Genomic DNA, 19954 nt, shown 5'->3' on the forward strand with positions numbered 1-19954 from the left:
TATTTGTGAGCCGCAGCAGTGGTGAGGACATGACTTGTTGAGATCACCAGTGTGAATGTGAGCGTCTCGTACATAAACTCCACACCTCCACCATGTCGTCGTGTACACGGGCTCTGAGCGGGACCGTGACCTCCGCCCTCCGGGCTCTGCGCTCCACCAGCCGGGTAAACAGCACTTCTCTGCGGGTGAACCCGTGGAGGGAAGTCGATCACTGACCGCTGCTCGTCTTTGCCTCCTCAGGTTGTTGTGGTCGGCCCGGTGCGGAGACACGTGTCCTCACAGACGGGGACAGACGGAGAGGTCCGCATCGCCAGCGTCCTGAAGGAGAAGTTTCCCTCCGCGTCTTCCCTCAGAGTCGTGGATATTTCAGGTAAAGGAAACTCAGACACTGTGACCAGAGGACCGAGCTGTGGGTTTGTAGGTTAGCCAGGTAACTTCAGGTTTACACCGGGTTCTCAGAGACACGAGGACAGTTCAGGTTAACTTCACCTGTCAACAGATCCAACTACTGACCAATCACATCACTGCGAACACTGGGACCGTAACTACAGGATCCGGACAGGGACACAAGAGTCTGCAGTTAAAGCGCAACACATATTCGGGTTCATCACTTTCTGTTTCTTTACCTGTTTGTTGTGTTTGCATGTGTTTTTTTTATTTGCATTGTGTTGAGCTCTCTCAGCCACCGTAGTTATTCACCCTGGATCACATGACTTTCTTTTAGGGACCGTCAATAATTTCCCGTGTGAACTGGAGGTAACTGCATTGTTTCTATCAGCCTCCATTATCATGTGACCCAGACTCCAAATCATAGCACATGACGCTACCCTTGATAAATGGGATGCACCTTTGCTATCGGGTTTCTGCGTTTCCTTTATTTTATACTAATCTTTTTTAGGAAAAACCTCTCTAATAGCTTCCTCTGATTATTTTATAAGTAGAAACCAGATGGTCAAAACACTCAGTAGTTAAAAGCAATCCTGAATGAAATACTTAATAACAGTGTTGTTTGTGTGATCCTGTGCTGTGTTTAGGTGGTTGTGGGGCCATGTATGAGATTCATATAGAGTCCAGTGAATTCAAGGGGAAAAGGACGGTGCAGCAACATCAGTTAGTCAATCAGGTAAATCATAATGACAACAATCAAGGTGTCAGTATAAAGTGCTGAATAGTTTGAACTGTGTTACATGGTACACTTGTAATTATATTATTTGTTTTCCCTGCTGATTGTACTGAAACTTTTCGTCATCCATGCCTCTGATATTTTTAAGATGATCCCCATAGCTTAGGTGGACATGTTTACTAAAAATAAAAACTGTTTGTTCACGTTGAATTTTCTTCATTAGCTGTTTTGTCTCGTCTACCACAGGCACTAAAGGAAGAGATTCAAGGAATGCATGGACTGCGAATATTCACTGACGTCCCAAAACATTAGAGCAAGTCTTTCCACTGCTGACTCTCAGCTTTCTCCTTTTGTTCGCCGTATGTCTAATGAATGTACAGTTTTAAAGAGGATATTGTGTATTAAATGAATTCCAGGATATTTTTTAACTAGGGAGATATCTGCTCCTCTGAGATTATATATGTAAAACAAGTGAAGGCTATGATACGCACAAAATGACTTGGTTAAATGCAGGTACAATGTCAAGTCTTCTTAGGGTTGACATGATGCTGGTTTAATGAAACACAGTTCAGTAAATAATAAATATAATCATCTTATGAACAGAGAAATATTACAGACCATTGTTTAAAACTGAGGGAAACTTCTGTTTGTGGACCTTTACTTTGCAAAATCATTCACACTGTGATAACACTATATATGTTACAGTCCAATGAATTGTGATTGATTTTCTTAATTGGTTACAATACATTGGATTGTACATGGACCATGTATTTATTCTACCTATGCACCGATAATAGGAGTTATAATAAAAAAGCAGCTGCTCTTCCCCTGCATACTTCTTCCTTGATTGACTCTTGACGCTATAGCAATAAGAAAAACTGTTTTCAATCAAGTGAGCAAAGAAAAGGAATCATGCAATACTGGAATCAGATCCCACTTGTAGTCAAATGAATCTTTCTATGCAGGAGTATAAGTATGAGATGCTTGGATGCACTTAAATCAGATTAATGGTTATTCAACTCAATTCACTATTAATAGTAACATTAAAAACAATTTGTACATTGTAAGAGTTTCAAACTGAGAGCTGCAACACTAGCTCTTTTCCCCATGTCCCTGCAGAGAAAAGGTGAAAACATTTGTATTTTAAATGTGTTGATATAAGAGATTATCATTATATCTATTATCATTAATGTAAATTCATTATTAATGTACAATATGCAAAATAATTTTACTGAGTTGACGGAAGTGGAGCTCATTGTCATTAATTTGTACAGGACTGTAAAGGATAATTATTTTTATCATGGATCAATTAGTGGAATTATTAGAACCTATAGTCCCAAAGCTTTGTCCAAGCAAAATTGTAAAAAAAAAATTGAAGTGTTAATAGGAAGTTTCTCCATTTAAGAAGCTGGAACAATCAAATGTTGGATTAGAGATGAATCAACTCTTTTATATACTTCTGGATAATTTGTTTAATATCAACTCATAGTAACACAATAGCAACCTATTGAAGTCACAGTCAAACACATGCATTTCCCTCTGTGGAGTAGAAGCTGCCTGTGAATGGGAAATCCATTCAAAAGTTGTATTCATATTCATTATTGGATAAAATCCTGGAATCAGTAAATGAGTTGTATTTTCTGGATTGAACAGAGATAAAGTTTGACTACTCATCACCAGCAGGTGGTGCACTTCATACTTCAACCTGCTGCAAAGACAATACACAGGGATGAATCAAATTTCAGATCAGTGTAATGGTGATATTCAGTTCAACTGATCTTTTATATTTCCGTGACTTAAAACAAGAAAAAGATTAATCAGCACTGTTGATGTGACATGATGGAATAAATGCGCAGGCGGTGAGATTTGTGGATGAACCATCCATCCGCACAGCGCGTGTTTGCGCACAGGCTGCGCACCGACCTCGTCTCCGTGAACCCCGAGGAGGAGCGGAGAGCAGCTGGTCTGCGACATGGCGAAAGAAGGAGCAGACATGACGGAGGAAACCGAGTTCATGATCGACCGACACGTGGGGAGAGACGCTGAGATCGTGGCGGAACCGTGCGGCGACGCCAAGGAGATGCGAGCGGTGGTCCTGGCGGGGTTCGGAGGTCTCAACAAACTCAGGGTGAGCAGGAAGCCGATGCCCGAGCCCCAGGAGGGTGAAGTGAAGATCCGCGTCAAAGCATGGTGAATATGACAATACCTGTCAAACGTTAAATACCAGATGGGCTGTGACACCTCAGTATTTCAGGATTCATCACCAGGATGAACGATCAATACCCTGCATTGTGTTAAAGGGATTTTGCAGCCATGAAGCCACAGGTATTTTCCTCTGGTGAAGCAGGTTGGCTGCTGGAGCCCATTCAACTGGTTTCCAAAAATATTCAGTCATTTTGTTGGTATTGCAGTGTCCCTTTTTCTAAATGCTCTAATTGTTGAATTCGGTCCTTTGCCAAATAGTCACAGTTTATGTTAATTAAAGAAGAATGAAATGAAATGAAGAAAGCTTATTAGAGCCAGTGACTCAACGCTTTTAATCATTAAAGTCATAGTAATCCACGGTATATCTCTCAGGTTAATCTTTTTATTATTGATTTAACAGCTGAGGTCAGAGTCAGTTCAGATGCATGATTTATTTATTTGTAGGGTCTGTATTGATTTTTTTAGTTTTTTCTTGCAGTGGCTTGAATTTCCTGGATCTGATCGTTCGTCAGGGGACAATAGATAATCCCCCAAAACCTCCCCTTGTCCCTGGGTTCGAATGCTCTGGAATCGTGGAGTCGGTGGGTGAAAACACAAAGGGATTTGAGGTTAGTGAAGTTACAAGTTATAAAAATGCTGAGAGTATATTGATGAGAAATCCATCAGAGTTAATCCATAATGTACTTTACAAACCAGTGGTGGATCGAGGAGTTTTAAAAACCAAGCGCCACAAAGGGGCCACAATTTACAGAGAGAGGCTAATTAGTAAGGTGCTAATTTAAGTCTTAACTTGTTTACTGTTAACTCTATAGCTTTTAACAAAGTCAAGTATCACTGAATATGTTTTGAAAATGATTCACATTATGTACTTCAAAAAAGCTCAGATAAAATTTCAACATATTGTCATATTTATTGTCAGTAGGTGCCTAGTTCATTTAAAAAGATAATACTGACAGGACAGGGGCACTTTGGGGGCCACTCCTTACCCAGTGTCCTCCTGGTCCTGCCACTGGATCCGCCCCTGGTACAAACTAGAGGAGCTCAATAGAGTGCACCTCCTCTGCCAAGGCCAACGCTCCCCTCACAAAACCTCTTTTAATCAGTAGATCTGGATTTTTAATTGGATATGCTCCAGTTTTCATCCATAATAGTCTCCTAAATGTGTCTGATTTCTTTCATCAGAATCCATGAATTATTCTTTGAGGAATCAACAAAAATGCTGCAAAACATCCAGTCTCACAATGTTGAATTAAAAGAAAAAAATCCCCTTGATCTGCACCAAAATGCCATGGGCCGTGCCCCACCCTTCCACACAGTTTCATGGAAATCGATTGAGTAGTTTTTGCGTAATCCTATAAAAAACAAATAAATTAACAAACTTGTGTATGTAACCTCCTGTCACATGATTTCTCTCAGATCGGCGACAGAGTCATGGCTTTCGTGAACTACAACGCCTGGGCAGAGGTGGTGTGCACACCAGTGGACTTTGTCTACAAGATGCCAGACGACATGAGTTTTGCTGAGGCTGCAGCGTTCGCCCTGAACTTCATGGCCGCCTATATGATGCTCTTTGAGGTCGCCAATCTGCGGGAGGGGATGTCGGTGCTGGTGCACTCAGCAGGAGGTGGTGTAGTAAGTCCGACTCTGATGACTGATGTCACACATGCAGCCACAAAGAGCTCAGCCGTTTCATCCAACTCATTAGAACTGACTGCTTCATAGCTGCAAATGGAGCAAGCTCATTGTTCCCTGCTGTTAATGCCACAGTGCAAAATGAAAACATAAACTTTCAATTATTTCTGTCTGCACTTCTTGAACATCCTTGATTAATGTTTTGAAATGACTTTTTAAATCCAAAGACAGTCAGTGTTGTGTGTTCAGTACAAACTAACCAATTTCTCATTAGTATTACACAAACAGTGAGGATAAGGACAACAACATTATCTTTATGAATGAGGTTTTTTTATGTTTATTTTTATGAATAATGTGATGTGTATTGTGTTGTGCTCTATGTCTGGGATTGTGGTACGTTCAGAGCTGCACTCCGTGTTCCTGCCGATGAATTGTTGCAACTCTTTGTTATTTCCAGGGTCAAGCTGTGGCTCAGCTGTGCTCCACCGTTCCCAATGTCACCGTGTTCGGGATCGCCTCATGTTTTAAACATGCAGCCATCCGAGACTCTGTGACTCACCTGTTTGACAGAAACGCTGATTATGTGCAAGAGGTCAAAAGGTAAGTGTGGTCGGTTTGTGCGTGTCGTCATCCATTACAGTTTGTAACGATTTAGTTCATCATGATGCAATTTGGAAACATTTAATTCACAAATGGTTAGAGTTGGACTAATTTTGAAGGCATCGTCACACAGTGTACGTGTCAGCAATTGTGATGAGGTGGACCAGAGTAGACTCTACCCGTTTCCTTTATTTGGGTCTTGTGCGGCCTTGGTCCGCACAAAGGTTAATCTGAGAGAGCAGTGAAATCTGTAGGGCGGAGGTCTTCACTGGCAATGTGGAGCAACCGAGGCCATTAGGACCAAGCAGTGACACCCCACACATCTCATCCATGACACAGCCGTTAGCCACTTTATGCTACAGAGCAAAACGCTGCCTGAAATTGTAATGACTACAACTTTACTGAGTTACACTGCAGAGTCTGTTAGTAAAGATGTTGTGGAGCTTTTGATTATTTCAAGAAATCACAGAGGTTTACCATCATTTGTTGCTATACAGTTGCGTTGATTGACAACCATCCACGCTACACAGGAATCCCGCTGTATGACTTTATTGATCTGATGATAACACGTAGAGATTCAAATGTTGTTTCATTAGCACTGATTGTTTCATGCTCTCTACTCGCATGTCGACAGTTGCAGTGGATTAATGTTTCTTTCATCTCTCTGGCTCACACATTCTTCTCGGGATCACGAGCAAAGTACAATTAAATTAATCTTTTTACAAAAGGCAAAAACCATGGGAATCACAAGACCACCAAGCAGTTTAGCCAAGCAGGTGTCCAGGGCCACAAGGCAGAGAGTCAGGACTTAGAGGTGCCCGTGATAACAACATGCCTTTCATTCCTTCATATCTGTACTTTCAATGAGTCTGGTCATGCCACTGATTGATAAGAAGATGAACTTTTTCTCTCATGATGTAGAAGGTGTTAGTCATGAGGAGTGATGTGGGCACTGCAAACCCTCGATAATCTCCTCCTAAGAGAAGTGTGGGCAGAGTCAAAAGAATCATGTAGGTTGCACGCTGCAACTTTTTCCCAGAGGAATCAATGATCACATCCTATGAATCCATAATTAGTCTAATCCTGAGTCACAGGCTGAATATATTGACTGAATGTGTTTCCACGTTTGCTCTCAGTCATAAATAGGAAAATACAGCCGTGTCATTGATTCTTGTCTTATCTTACTTTTAAGTACTTTTGGTTTTGGTTGATGAACTATTAACAACATGTTTATTTGAGCTGAAGTGGTCTGTTGATAAGTGGATAGACAGGAGAGTGAGCTGTAAATATTTTTGGGCTGAATCTGATTTACATTATTCTCAATAAATGTCAATAGTGAAAAACCAGGACAATTAGAACAATTATTTCCTTATTCCCAAGGTGATGCCTCTAAATTGCTTGTTTTGTCAAACCAACAGTTCAAAACCCAAAGATAATTTTTTAAATGGGATTTTTTGCATCTTAAAAATATCTTTATACTCAATAATTTAATGAATTGATTCAGTTCAGAACTAGTCTTTTCTCTAGCAAAAATCTCTCGCCATTCCATGATTTTTGCCTTTACAATTTATAAACTCTCTGTCTTGTTCGGTTTATTATCATCATCAACTGAATACATTTGGGTTTTGAATTATTGATTAGACATCAATTGTGGTTCTCTGAAACTTTTGGGGCCATATTTTTTGATTTTTAAAAAAAAATTTGATGGATCATTCGGCTCACTGATAAAGGATCAATCGATCATGAAAATAGTTGCTGCTTTAATGTTCGGACTATACTTTTACATCTTTATAAGTTTGTATGAATCTTTTTCAGTTGATTTCACCTCTACTTCGTTCTCGATGTTTCAGAATTTCTCCGGAGGGAGTCGACATCTTGTTGGACTGTCTGTGTGGAGAGAACACAGGGAAAGGCCTGAGTCTGCTGAAGCCAATGGGAACATACATCCTCTATGGTGGGAACAATACTCCTCAATGTTTTCACTCTGTGTTCATGTGTTTTCTTTAAGTACTTTCAAAGTGGAAATAACTTCATTTACAGTGTTTTAGTCAAAGTTAATTTAATTTCCACCTAAAAGAATACTTCACAACACTTTGACTCTACACTGAAGTATATGCTTCTTTGGTGTTGTGCTGCATGAGAAGATTGACAGCACTCTATTGCTGCAGGAAGTGGCATGGTGGTTCAGTGGTTTGCACTGTTGCATCAGAGGGTTCCCATCTGAATTTCTGATGCGAAGTGGGTCTTTCTGTGTGGAGTCTGCATGTTCTCCTCGTGTCTGCATGGGTTTTCTCTGACTTCCTTCCATGGTCCAAAGACATGCACATTGACGTTAGGTCAACATGGCCATGGGTGTGAATGGTTGTTTGTCCACGTTGTGCCCCGCCTCTCGCTCAATGTCAGTCGGGATTGGCTGCAGTTCCCCCTGTGCGACCCTGAAATGATAAGCTGTGCAGATACTGGATGGATCTGCAATTATTTTGAAGTTTGACCCAAGAGACTGATATATTAGATTAGCCTAATTGCTTTCACCAAGACACATTCATGACATCACCCTCTGTTGTACAGCAAAACATTTTGAAGCTTTGTTTCTTGGATTTTGTTCCCACTGGACAGAACCAGGCGTGTTGTGACCCTGTTCACTCTCTTTATGCTAAGCTAATGTCACACTATTCCTTTAAATGCGAGTCTTACATTCAGTCATGGCAACCTGACCAGGGTGTGAGATAATGAGACTCACTAGAGTAAAACATCCTCCCACAGCCTGAAAATGAAAGATATTTTCTGTCACTGCCACCGTTCTTCTCTGATATCTGTTCATTACTTCAGCTCCCGTCAAGCTTCGTGAATCCAGTAACAGAATTAGTGAGAGATTAATTCTCTAGTTATATCCTGAACATGTGCGAAGACATGCTCGCACAGCTCTAAAAGGTCTAAAGGTGCCAGCCACTCCCCCCCCGTGCCACTCACCCTTCATGCTTCTCTGCTGCCTATTATTGACCAGTCACTTCTGTCCACCCAGTTGCACAGTATTCATCGAACCCTTTTATTTCTGTTTTTTCAGGCGCGTCAAACATGGTCACCGGGGAAACAAAGAGTTTCTTCAGCTTTGCAAAATCAGTGAGTCAGAGATGCAGTCTGTCCGCAAAACATTTGAAGGAAATAGTACCAAACATTTCACGGCAAATGCCACACACACACACACAGAAATACATGTGAGTCACTCAGGATGAACGTGTTTCTTTTCCTGCAGTGGTGGCAGGTGGAGAAGGTGAACCCCATTAAATTGTACGAGGAGAACAAAGTCATAGCAGGATTCTCGCTCCTCAATCTCCTCTTCAAACAAGGCAGATGTAGCCTCGTCAGATCAGTGATGGACAAACTCCTGCGTCTCTATGAGCAGAAGAAGATCAAGCCGGTCGTCGACTCCCTGTGGGCACTGGAGGAGGTAAGGGGGGGGGGGTGATCAGAGACGGTGAATTTAATGATGACGATCCAATTGCATGCGTGTTAAGATAAACAGAGATGTAAGATGTAAGAGAAGATTTCATGCAAACATCTTGGCTTGCACACAATCTTTTGTTCCTCCCTGCAGTTCTTGAACATTTTTCCACAGATGGTGGGTAGGTTGGATCTTCCTGTTCCACAATTATTTCACACCCACACAAATCCCGACAGGCTATGTCAATCACTTTGCTCTACATTTCTACAAATTCTCTTTCTGTAGTTATTCCTCACCTGGTGAGACCTCGTCTTCATCATTCAGCATATTTGTTCCATTTTTATTTTTGTAAATCATCGAGCAAGCATATTGAAGACGTTCAGTGCTCGTGGTGACCCTGAGCTGAGAAAGCCCCCCCCCCAGAATGTCCGATTACATCTAAGTATTTGAGAACCCACATAAATCCTACGATCGCAAGTCTAAATTGTTTCAAAGTTAACTTGAATGCTTCATACTCGCTATTGTGAACAGACTCGTCCAATCTAAAGTGGGAGTATGGAAGTAAACGAACTGAGACAGAAGTAATCAATTTATCCAGAAAATCTTTTAATCCTACTCGTGTTATCACTTATTCGCCTCATTAGCAGTTTTTTTGCTGACACTGTGTGACTGCACAGATTGGGTGTTGTTGCACTTTGAGGCCACATCTTTATCATTTATGATGTTTGGTGACCTCATGTGAATTGGACATAGCACCGCCTTTAAATCACTTGGCACCCGAAACAAAAAATGGAGTCATACTGTGTAGTCAGTTGCTGAAGGTTCATGCAACTTTAAGCCACTAATGTAGAATGAAATCAGTAAAAGCTGCTTCCAGTAGCTATACAGTATATTTACATACACAATAATTTCTATACATATACACTTCTTGTCAACAGATTTACAACACCCACATTTTTCCATTGGTGGGTTTATCCTCCAGTAAAATAATGACCCACAACATTAAAAGAAAAGAACCAGATGGTGCCGTCACATGATGGAAGAGCAGCACAGTCTTAAATCAGACTTTAATCCCACGGAGCTGATACAAACTGCATTTTTTGAGACCAACTTTCTGAAAGAAAAGTGATAGAAATAGGGCACATGTGCTCAGCTGCTGGATGAATCAAACATTTTAGATTCAATTTAGGATTTAAGATTCAAAGATTCCTTTTTTAAAAACTGTATTATTTATTTGTTCTTTGCTTTACTGCCAGAATACACAAACAAAAATTGGACTATGTAAATTCTAGGAGGAACTGGAGTTTGTTTTAAAACCCTTAACGGCCAATGTACCAATACAGATTTTATACACAAAAATATATTTGTGATCACTGTTTCCAGCAGAGATATAAAAATACATAATCTGTCTTTGCAAGTAGAATGTTTGGAATTCTTTCCACACCCACCAAATACTCCACACATTCAGATAAGAGCAGAGACAGAGCTGGTAAAACATCACAGGAAGCTGATTAGAAGTCACACTGAACTTTCTATCTACAGTCACAGAGAGAATATGTTGATGAAATAATGTCTGTCTTCGATTCTCATGGGAAAAGTCCCCCGTACACTTGTCATTAAACTTTGGCAGATTGCACAGGCCATTCACTGGAACCATTGCCCATGAAGAATCTCATTAGATGGGAGGATGGCGTGGGATGTTGTGTTGGAGGCACAGCCTGCCTGATTTGTGTATATGCCTGGAAGGAGAATTCAGACGGTGTTAGTTTACACTTTGACCATGGCAACCTTTTTTTCTCCTGGAATGAAAAGGTGGAACGTGTGTGTGACTGGAGCAGAATCCCAGGTTTTCTGACCACCAGCAGTTCCAGTGAGGAAATTATTTGTTTATCTTTTACTTTGGTTTCCAGGGTGTATGATATTTAGGATACTACAAAATAAAGGTGGCCATATAAATAGTATTTCTCAGTGATCTAAATGCAAGTGGAACTTATATGCCCCCTCTCTTCTTTGTTTTCCCTCGTAGCTGCACGCTGGACAAGTTTCTGACCTAATTTTGCTCTTGGCTTGATCTCCATCATCTCATTTAACAAATGGATGCTTCTGACACAATGGCTTGTAGACAAAGAGGCACCGTCAGCTCAGTTGTGTCTCTGTGTGGATTGTAATGAGAAAGCAAGATATGGCATCTTGAGTAATCTTTAATAAAGTGTGAATTTTTCAGTACACAATGAGTCAGAGAAGCTTTAACGAGTTTCAACGATCTTCAATTTTTTTATAGTTTGGACCAGTCGATCCAATCTAGCAGCCTTCGACAAATTTTATGATTAGTAGCACAGAGATGGGAAGGTTTGTTGAATCTGAACAAAATGTCAGCTCATATAAAACATGCTGTGGGCAGACTCCCTGATGACAGAAGCCTGGCCTTCACTCTGAGTGTGGACTGATTAAAGCCCTGTCTGTAGATCTCTGTTGTATTAAATGTCAGACACGACTGTCCCATATCAATATAACAGAATTGATGGGTCAGTCATTGCTAGTTTTGTTTAAAGGACATGATGCAAAAGAGAAGCCAAAGCATCTTGATCGCCATCTGGTGGCTGGCTGCAGTATAGTTCTGCTCAAAGTCAAATAAACTTTTCTCGAAGACGGTTTCATTTCACGTAGCTCTCATCACACTGGTGTATTATATCGTGTTTCCTATATTGGTTTTAAGAATTTATTTAATGCTATAAAAATGAGTTTGAATGCCATAATTGACAGCTGAGACTGACTCACGATTGGTCAAATGCGTGCATTGACGGGACCTCGCTACCGCGGCTCCGCCCCCCGAACGCTACTGCACAGACTCTGACTCCAAATGTGCTAGATGAGCGTTTGATTATTTTACCTTCATTTCTGGAGGAAATGGAGACGCGTCCTGCATCTTTATACTCAGTCTCCTAAATTCGGAAAGAAACATAATTACTGCTTTTTTTTAAATCCAATGGTCCATTGTTGATATTCAAAATGTATATTTTTCTGACCTCATAACAATGACAATGTAAAGTAACTGTAAAAAGGTGGTCCGGTAAATGAGGAAATGATGATGAGCCCAACACAGTGATAAACAGTGCTTCTAGTGGGCAGAGATTTATAGCTTATGCTGCAGTTCATTTTAATATTCAATCCTCACTACAATTATTATAAAGATGTTTAATTCATTCATCATCCTTTACAAATTAAACAAACTCCAGCAGGACAATTTGTCTGCAGAGCTGTATTAGGTTTGATTATGGATATGAAAAACGTATGTGTCCTCCAGGAATCTGAGACTTTTATTATCCACGTCATTTATTTGTTATTCGAGCCAGTTCTGTTCAACCACTCTAAAGCTGGTTTATTGTGTCCCCCATGCAAAATGCAACCTTCATTGTTCCTGCACTCACAGTTAAAATAAAGCAGTGTCTTGTACTTGTCTGCTTAATATAGACTGTCTGGGATCATTGCAGGCAGTGAGGTGCTCCTTGCGATGTCAAACGTGGCCCAGCAGGATGAGTCAGCATCGTTTAGTCAACATTAAGGCCATTAAAGTCTCACACAGAGGGAGTTAAGATTATAGCTGTTCTGAGAAAAGGGATCCTGCGTCTGTAATAACCAGGAAATGGTTGCAAGTGTCTCTTTTGTGTGGAAACATTTCACCCTTGTCTCCATGTTGCAGCAGCAGACCTCCTCTTTCAGAGCTTTTATTGTTGAAAGTGGATTTTATGAGAAGAATTCATTTCATTTCAAATACAGATTTGTGAGGAATTCTAATTCTGTGTTTGTTTGTTTTTTGAAAATTGAAAATGTTCCCAGGGTTCAATGGACACTTTTGGTTTATCTATAAAAGCATCCAGATTATACTCAAATGCAGGGGTGTTGCTATGAAAAGAGATCCATCGATTTCAAAATATTTAACCGTTGCTGCCCACATTCCTTCATCAACCTTAACGTTGACATAGTTGTCAAGCAATAGCTCCACTAGAGGGCAGCACAGTCCTCGAAACCAACAAAAAAACCCCTAAAAATAAAAAACTTCATAATTTTAGAGGTTTGGCTGAAGACTATGTCTATTGTGTATAATTGGGTTTCGTTTGATTTGATGTAGCTTTTGTAACTATTGCGTTCTATCCTCAGGTAAAAGAAGCCATGCAGAGAATTCACGACAGAGGAAACATTGGAAAACTCATCCTGGATATGGAGAAGTCGCCCACTCCTCTGGTAACAACAATCATTTAAAACTGACAGGTGGTTGAAATCTGAAATCTTCAACCTCTAGATGTCACTAAATTCCACACACTGCTCCTTTAAGAAGATGGTGAAATAGTTTTTTAGGAATGATTTTTATATGTCTGGTTAATTAACTACGTGGCTAATTAGCTGGCTGACTTGCAATGTGCTATTTGTGATTGAGTCATCATTCAGTTTAGTTTGTGATGCAGTGTCAGGTCCAGTCACGGTCATACGGAGGCTGTGAGTGGGATTTCCTCCTGTTTTACAGCCCTCGTTTCCATGGTGATCTCAACATTAAACCAAGAAAAGCCATTAGACCTATAGACATGCTCATATTGAAACCATATTATACAGCTGCCCATTAGCCAAGAGCACATTCTGCTATACACTGCACCTCCTCACGTCTGCTCACATCTACGCTCACCTCTGTTCTCCTTTCGGTGCAATTTCGGTAATACACTTAATGAGAGTTGGATTGTATTTTTATCTCTGATGTAGATGGCCAGCGACAGCACAGAGACCAGTGAAGCAGGAGAGGAAGAGGAGGAGCCCGAGGGAGACAACGACAGCAAGGAGCGCATGCCCTTCATCCATTAGAGCCAGCGAACCCCTCTGCAACGCGGAGAGTCACGACAGAGGAACACGACCACACACCAGTGTTGTACAGTATGTGCTGTATGCATGAATGTGCCGTGTGTATGTAGAGTGTATGTGTCTCTTGTCTGTTTACTATTGTTTGTCAGTCGAATGAAGAATAAAAAACACGTTTGTCACCCAGGCAACAAGTACAAGAGCCATTCTCAAAATAGTAGTATTATATTTTCAACTGTTATTTTAAATGACAGTACATTTACTGTTCATTTAATCTGCCTGCAATTTATTTGAATTAGCAACGGACTGAAGAAGCATTTAAACCAGCTGACTAGCATTTAACATTAGTGTCTTTAAAATTAGATTTAGTAAAGCTCCCAAGTGTTGGCATGTTTAAACATTTCACAAGTAATGAAAGCATTTCGTTTACTTCTCACCTCTGTGACGACTACAACGGAGTATTAGGGTCATACTGAAGAAAACTAAATCCAGAATTAAGTTGTAATATTACAAGAGTAATTGAGACGAAAATAACAATATTATGAGAGTAAAGATGTAGTATTACTAGAATAAAGACGTAATTGAGAAGAAAGTCATAATATTGCAAGTATAAAGACGTAATTGAGAAAAAAAGTTGTAATTTTACCACTTTGTAAAGTTTGAATTATCATAGTATTGCAACTTATTCTCTTTAATACGCCCTAATACTCCCCCCAATACCCTAATACTTCATACTGGAAAATGAGAATCATTTTGACCCCAATGATTTGGTGCTTCTGACTAAGGGAGTGAATCACCTTCTCTTGTGACATGGGATGAGTGAAGCAGGACAGAAAATTCTTTATGTTGATGTCTGCATGACGTTTTATTCTTTGGTGCCAACCTTGTGATATTATGGGATCACCAGTGCCTTTGAGCTACAGAGGAGTGTTTTAATACGCGACATGCTTTCCTCATGTGAAGTTCATATTGAACAAACTGACAAAAAGGTATTTTTAACTCGATTGTGGAAACAGATTCATACACTGATAAATGATTCCTCACTTAGACTATATATTCAGAACCTTTACTCAAATACACAATATACTGATCCAACCAGTGTTACATAAAAATCTGATTTTCATGACATCAAATGTAAATTGTATCAAAATCTATATAAATACAAGTGAAAGGATTATAAATTCTGCATTTCCTTAGGGAGGATGATGAATTCAGACTGCAGATGAGTCGGCTTCATCTGACCAAAGTTATTTACTTGTGCCTCTTAACAAAAGTGCCATAAAACTCCCAGGATAAATTATTTTGACTACGAGCTGGTGTATAAAGGCATAGTGGTTTAGATTTAAACAGTATTTTGTATTAACTTTATTTAAATAACATTCCCTCTACACTGAATCTGAAGGTTGTTACTGAAATACAGGAGAAGAACAGCTGACAAGGAACAAACAGTTGCCAAACACTCGCTCCCATATAATCAGGTGATTGATTTGTTTTTATTTTTAATTTGTTAAAGTACAAACAAAGTGCAATGTATATCATTTTCACTATTTATTCGGCTTTGCTTATTCAGTAGGTTTTATATTTTATAGCATCCGAATAGTTTATCCCTTCACAGAGGATAGATCAAACATTATTTCTCACATAGCAAATCAGTAAAACAAGTCAATGCTTTGTCGTCATTGCATTTTAAAGAAATCAAAATAATGAGCGAACACATTAACTAACAGGACTAAACCCTGCATGCTCTGAAGCTGAATGATAAACAATGAAGAGACAGTGTTACTGGATCTACTCAACTCACGACATGAATCATGTTAGAAATGAATTTAAATACAGACAATGATATGTAAAAACTAGAAAATACATCTCAGTATGATGCCTTTAATGTCAGGAGTGTGTGTGTGCGTGTGTGCATGCACGTGTGTAAGTGAACGAGAGAGAACACATGTTTTTTGAGTGTGTGTATTCAGATGACTTTGTAAAGAACATGTTTAGGATTGTAGTATATGCACAAACTTCCTTATAAACTATGGTTTACCTGTGGTCGTACATTTTTTTTTGTTGTGTACTTTCTTTGAGTACAGCTCTGTTTACTTGAATAAATTTATCTGCAAAGCCCTCTGTGAGTGTGTTTTGTATTTATTGGCACATGAGATTTAGACGCAGCTTGAAGGCAATTTTATTCCATTTTTCTTCTCTATTTCAGGAAACATTTTTCCTTTTCAGAAATAGTAAATCAGTTTGGCACTAGATGCCAACAATGTTTTAAACTGTAAAATTCTACAAATAATGGTTGAAATGTTTCTGTCACCATCTAATTTGTGATTTTCTTCTAACACAACTTACATGTACAACTGTTGACCTTTGCCATGATGTTTCCAAATAGTATGTAGTCAGTTCATGTGCTGTTGAAAGAACTGATGCAAACTCTGTTTTATTAATGTGGCGCCTGAATCATTAATTATTAATTAGACCAGAACCACTGATCCTCTGTAAAGTAGCTCTCTGTCTCATCCTCCACTCAGGGACTGAGGCTTCAGGAGAAATACTTATTATCCCTTAATGTATTATTGCATGAGCCCAAGGCTAACAGGAATACAGTAGATAAAGCATCCAAAGCTGCCTGTATTTTTCAATAGTGTCTAGACTTTAGAATATATTATTATTAAAATTGTCTTCTGCAAATCAACACAAATGCATTGTTATATCTTACAAAAAGTGAACTTTTACATCCAAACAAGGATGCATCTTACGCCAAATTAGAAAGAAAACTGTGTTAGAAGAGCATTAGATATATCATGAATAAAACTTTTTTACATGTTTACTATAGAGAACTTGGACTCATATGCAATAAGTCTAAAGAGATTTTATTTCACATCCGTTGACACCTAAGACCCAACAATTTCTATTTCAAGATACAGTTTCTATAACCTGCTGGAAAACTACACATGTTCAGATGTTTTGAACCTAATTAAACCACCCTAGTTTTTTTCTCAAAATATTAACAGCAAACATGTTACGACAGCAAGTTGCAAGTTTGTGTACATTGTACAAGTACAGCCTAAACTGAAAGATAATTCTCTGAAAAGTAAAATTTGAAGGCTCTAAAGTGGTGAAACTTACATGAGCAGGCTCTGAGAGGTGTATTTCTATATCGAGCTCTTATGTCTTAGAGTGTTTCTTATTTAGCTCCCCCCCATCCGTCTGTATACAACATCTCACTCTATAAATAACTTTCCCTGCACCAGAGCTGGTGGCTGCACTTCCTCTGGTCTAATAGCCGCTTTATTTTTAAATATTATACAAGTGGGGGTCTGTGATTGAACGATACTGTAAAGTTGTCAACAGTTTCTAAGCAGCAGCAGCAGCAGCAGCAGCATGTACTTCATAAATTCTACCCTTGTGTTAATATCTCACTTCTTCCAGAGTTGACACCAAAGAGTCTTTTTCTTTTTCACTTGTCAAAAAGTGACTGAGCACGTCCAACGCAGACCCGAGTGATGGGGGATGAGATGAAGAGCGCTCTGTGATGGCGGAGCAGTCAATGAATTTCCAGTTTGTTTGTGAAATGAAAGGGAACACAGCTTAGTGCACCCTGTCCCAGGTAAATATTTATCAAACGCCAGACACAAGGAGATCATTATTTGCCACTCCACCCTTATGCCTCCCTCACCTCCTCCTGATGTTTGGACAAAAACAAACAGAGTTGGGGCCAAAGCACGGAGAGAAGCCGTACAGAGGGTCAGTATATATTGAGCAGCCTGCAGTGTTTTTGGTTCCTTCCAGAGCAGCATAAGGTGAGCCACTGTATCACTGTCCAGTAGGATCCACTGGCCTCAGACATGGCACGTCTGGCCCTCCCTGTCTTCCTCCTGCTCTGCTTCTCCCTGCTCCACCTCAGCTCCAGCCGCCCGTCTCGCACCAGGAAGGCTGTGTCAGCTCGTCAGTCCGGAGGTAACTACAGACATCACGCATCAGTTTCAATGGGATGCGCTCTGCTTGTTTATCTGACCTGTGTTTGTGTCTTTGCGGAGATGCAGCTGCAGAGGAAGATGATGTGAAGTCCCAGCTCGAGAGGTTGTGGCAGGAGGTGAACTCCCTGAAAGAGATGCAGGCGTTGCAGACAGGTACTGCTTTCACTGCATAAAGAAAGAACAGGTGACAGGAGATTTAGACAGAAGCATCACTGCATCACATATTGCTCCCCAAAATCAAGTAAATCAGAAATAAAATGACAATATCAGTTAAAACTAGGGTTCTATTGTAAATGTGTCAGATAACATGACTCTTGACCTTCTCTTAGTGTTGTATGTAATTCAGGCCACTGAGCTCATGCAGGAAACTGCTGAGGGATAATTGGTAACCTGATAACTAGATCTCTTAGTGTGCAGAGTCACCAGCAGAGGGCAGCGACACTCATATCAGTAAAAAGCTGAACTGCAAAGAGACATGTTAGAAACAATTTATAGAGAAGATAAGACCATCAAGCATTTATCTCAATACCTTTGTGTATCTTTCCGGTTTTTCCATGTATTTATGAATTGTCATGTTAATTATCTTTCATAATTTCCCCTTTATTGGCTGATTTATTGGTCACTGTTAAGACCGTGAACTCTCAATAATATGAGTTTATGAATGTGGATGTATGACTTTCCACAGGTAAAAGTGGGATTCACTAAATAAATGATTTAAAATTTTGTTTGATATGATTATTTACTGAGGGAACTAAATATTGCCGTAGTTTCAGACTCTTAAAATACTGCATGGTGACTTTAAGTCGCTCATGAAGTAAGTGCTGTGTGTTTTCAGTTTGTCTCCGTGGCATCAAAGCTCACAGGAAATGTTACCTAACCATCGAGGAGCCCAAACATTACCACGAGGCGAATGAAGACTGCATCGCTCAGGGAGGAACCCTTGCAACGCCGAGGGACATGATGGAGAACAATGAACTGTGGGACTATGCAAAGAGAAGCGCTCCGGGATCCAAGGACTTCTGGATCGGCGTGGCAGACATAGTGAAAGAAGGCCAGTATGTTGATGTCAACAGCTTGCCTGTCAGCTTTCTCAACTGGGACCGCTCCAAGAAGCAGCCCACAGGAACAAAGAGGGAGAGCTGTGTTGCTCTGTCAGTGGCTGCACAGGGAAAGTGGTACGACGAGGTGTGTCGCAGTCTGAAAAAGTACATCTGTGAATATGTCATTCCTTAAAGGTTCATTGTGTAAGAATTAGGTGAAAGGGATCTACTAGCAGAAATTGAATATCAAATAATCCTAGTGATGTTTTCACTAGTGTGTTTCATCTACATTGTATGAATTGTTGTTTTCTTTACCCTAGAATGGGCCCTTTATATTTGAGTACTTTATATTAACCACTCTATACAGGCCGCCATGATTTTTACAGTAGTCCAGAATGGACAAACTAAAACCTTTTGAGTTTTTATGACAACTGAGGGCTCCCACAGGTTCTCTTTCATGTTTGGAAGTGGAGAGTGAGGTGAGGGGTTGTCAAGTGCAACATGCAACTTCACCACTAGATGTCAATAAATTCTACACACTGTACCTTTAAGAGAGGGAGTGTTGTTGACAACTCATTGATAATCATTCTCGTTGGTCACTGATTAAAAAAAGAGCATGTTGTCAAATTTGTGGCAATTCAGGATGGAAACATGACTTATTATTGATCCTTTTTTAAAATTACCGAATTTGACTTTACATATTAATTAGGTTGCTAATTAACTTGAGTACAGAAATACAAAATCATGTTCACTTTATAGTCCCAAAGCTCCAGGTGATGACTGTCAACAGAAATAAACCACAAATGTAATCTGTTTTTTCTTATCACCAGTTCTTCCAAATTTATAATTTTTCTGCATTAAATTTAAAAATATCTTCAGCACCAATGTACTTTGTTTTTATTATCAACAGCTGAACACACACACACACTCTCTCTCTCTCTCTCTCTCACACACACACACACACAAGTTTCATAATACATTTCATATCATATTACATTTTATTTTACTCTTAATTACCAATCTTATGACCATCTGCCCCACGTTTCCACTTATAGAGTCTGGGGTCAGTTGGTTGGTTTGTAATCCAGTCTTG

The 19954-nt window shown here is 39.8% G+C and overlaps 3 protein-coding genes across 3 annotated transcripts; all 3 read left to right on the forward strand.

Moving 5' to 3' along the window:
• Positions 1-23: 23 nt before the first annotated feature.
• Positions 24-1956, forward strand: bola3 (bolA family member 3). Its single transcript, XM_020098954.2, has 4 exons — positions 24-164; positions 241-370; positions 1035-1123; positions 1370-1956. The coding sequence occupies exons 1-4, from the start codon at positions 93-95 to the stop codon at positions 1433-1435; spliced, it is 357 nt and encodes a 118-aa protein (XP_019954513.2). The 5' UTR covers positions 24-92; the 3' UTR covers positions 1436-1956.
• Positions 1957-3043: 1087 nt separating this feature from the next.
• Positions 3044-15965, forward strand: vat1l (vesicle amine transport 1-like). Its single transcript, XM_020098664.2, has 9 exons — positions 3044-3313; positions 3807-3936; positions 4745-4960; positions 5418-5560; positions 7411-7514; positions 8625-8680; positions 8814-9008; positions 13161-13244; positions 13755-15965. The coding sequence occupies exons 1-9, from the start codon at positions 3096-3098 to the stop codon at positions 13851-13853; spliced, it is 1245 nt and encodes a 414-aa protein (XP_019954223.1). The 5' UTR covers positions 3044-3095; the 3' UTR covers positions 13854-15965.
• Positions 15966-17577: 1612 nt separating this feature from the next.
• On the forward strand, positions 17578-19739 carry clec3a (C-type lectin domain family 3, member A). Its single transcript, XM_020098731.2, has 3 exons — positions 17578-17801; positions 17888-17974; positions 18657-19739. Exons 1-3 carry the CDS (start codon positions 17690-17692, stop codon positions 19052-19054), a joined length of 597 nt encoding a protein of 198 aa, XP_019954290.1. The 5' UTR covers positions 17578-17689; the 3' UTR covers positions 19055-19739.
• Positions 19740-19954: the final 215 nt, after the last annotated feature.

The sequence above is a fragment of the Paralichthys olivaceus genome, chromosome 1 (assembly GCF_024713975.1).
Source record: "Paralichthys olivaceus isolate ysfri-2021 chromosome 1, ASM2471397v2, whole genome shotgun sequence".
NCBI lineage: Eukaryota > Metazoa > Chordata > Actinopteri > Pleuronectiformes > Paralichthyidae > Paralichthys > Paralichthys olivaceus.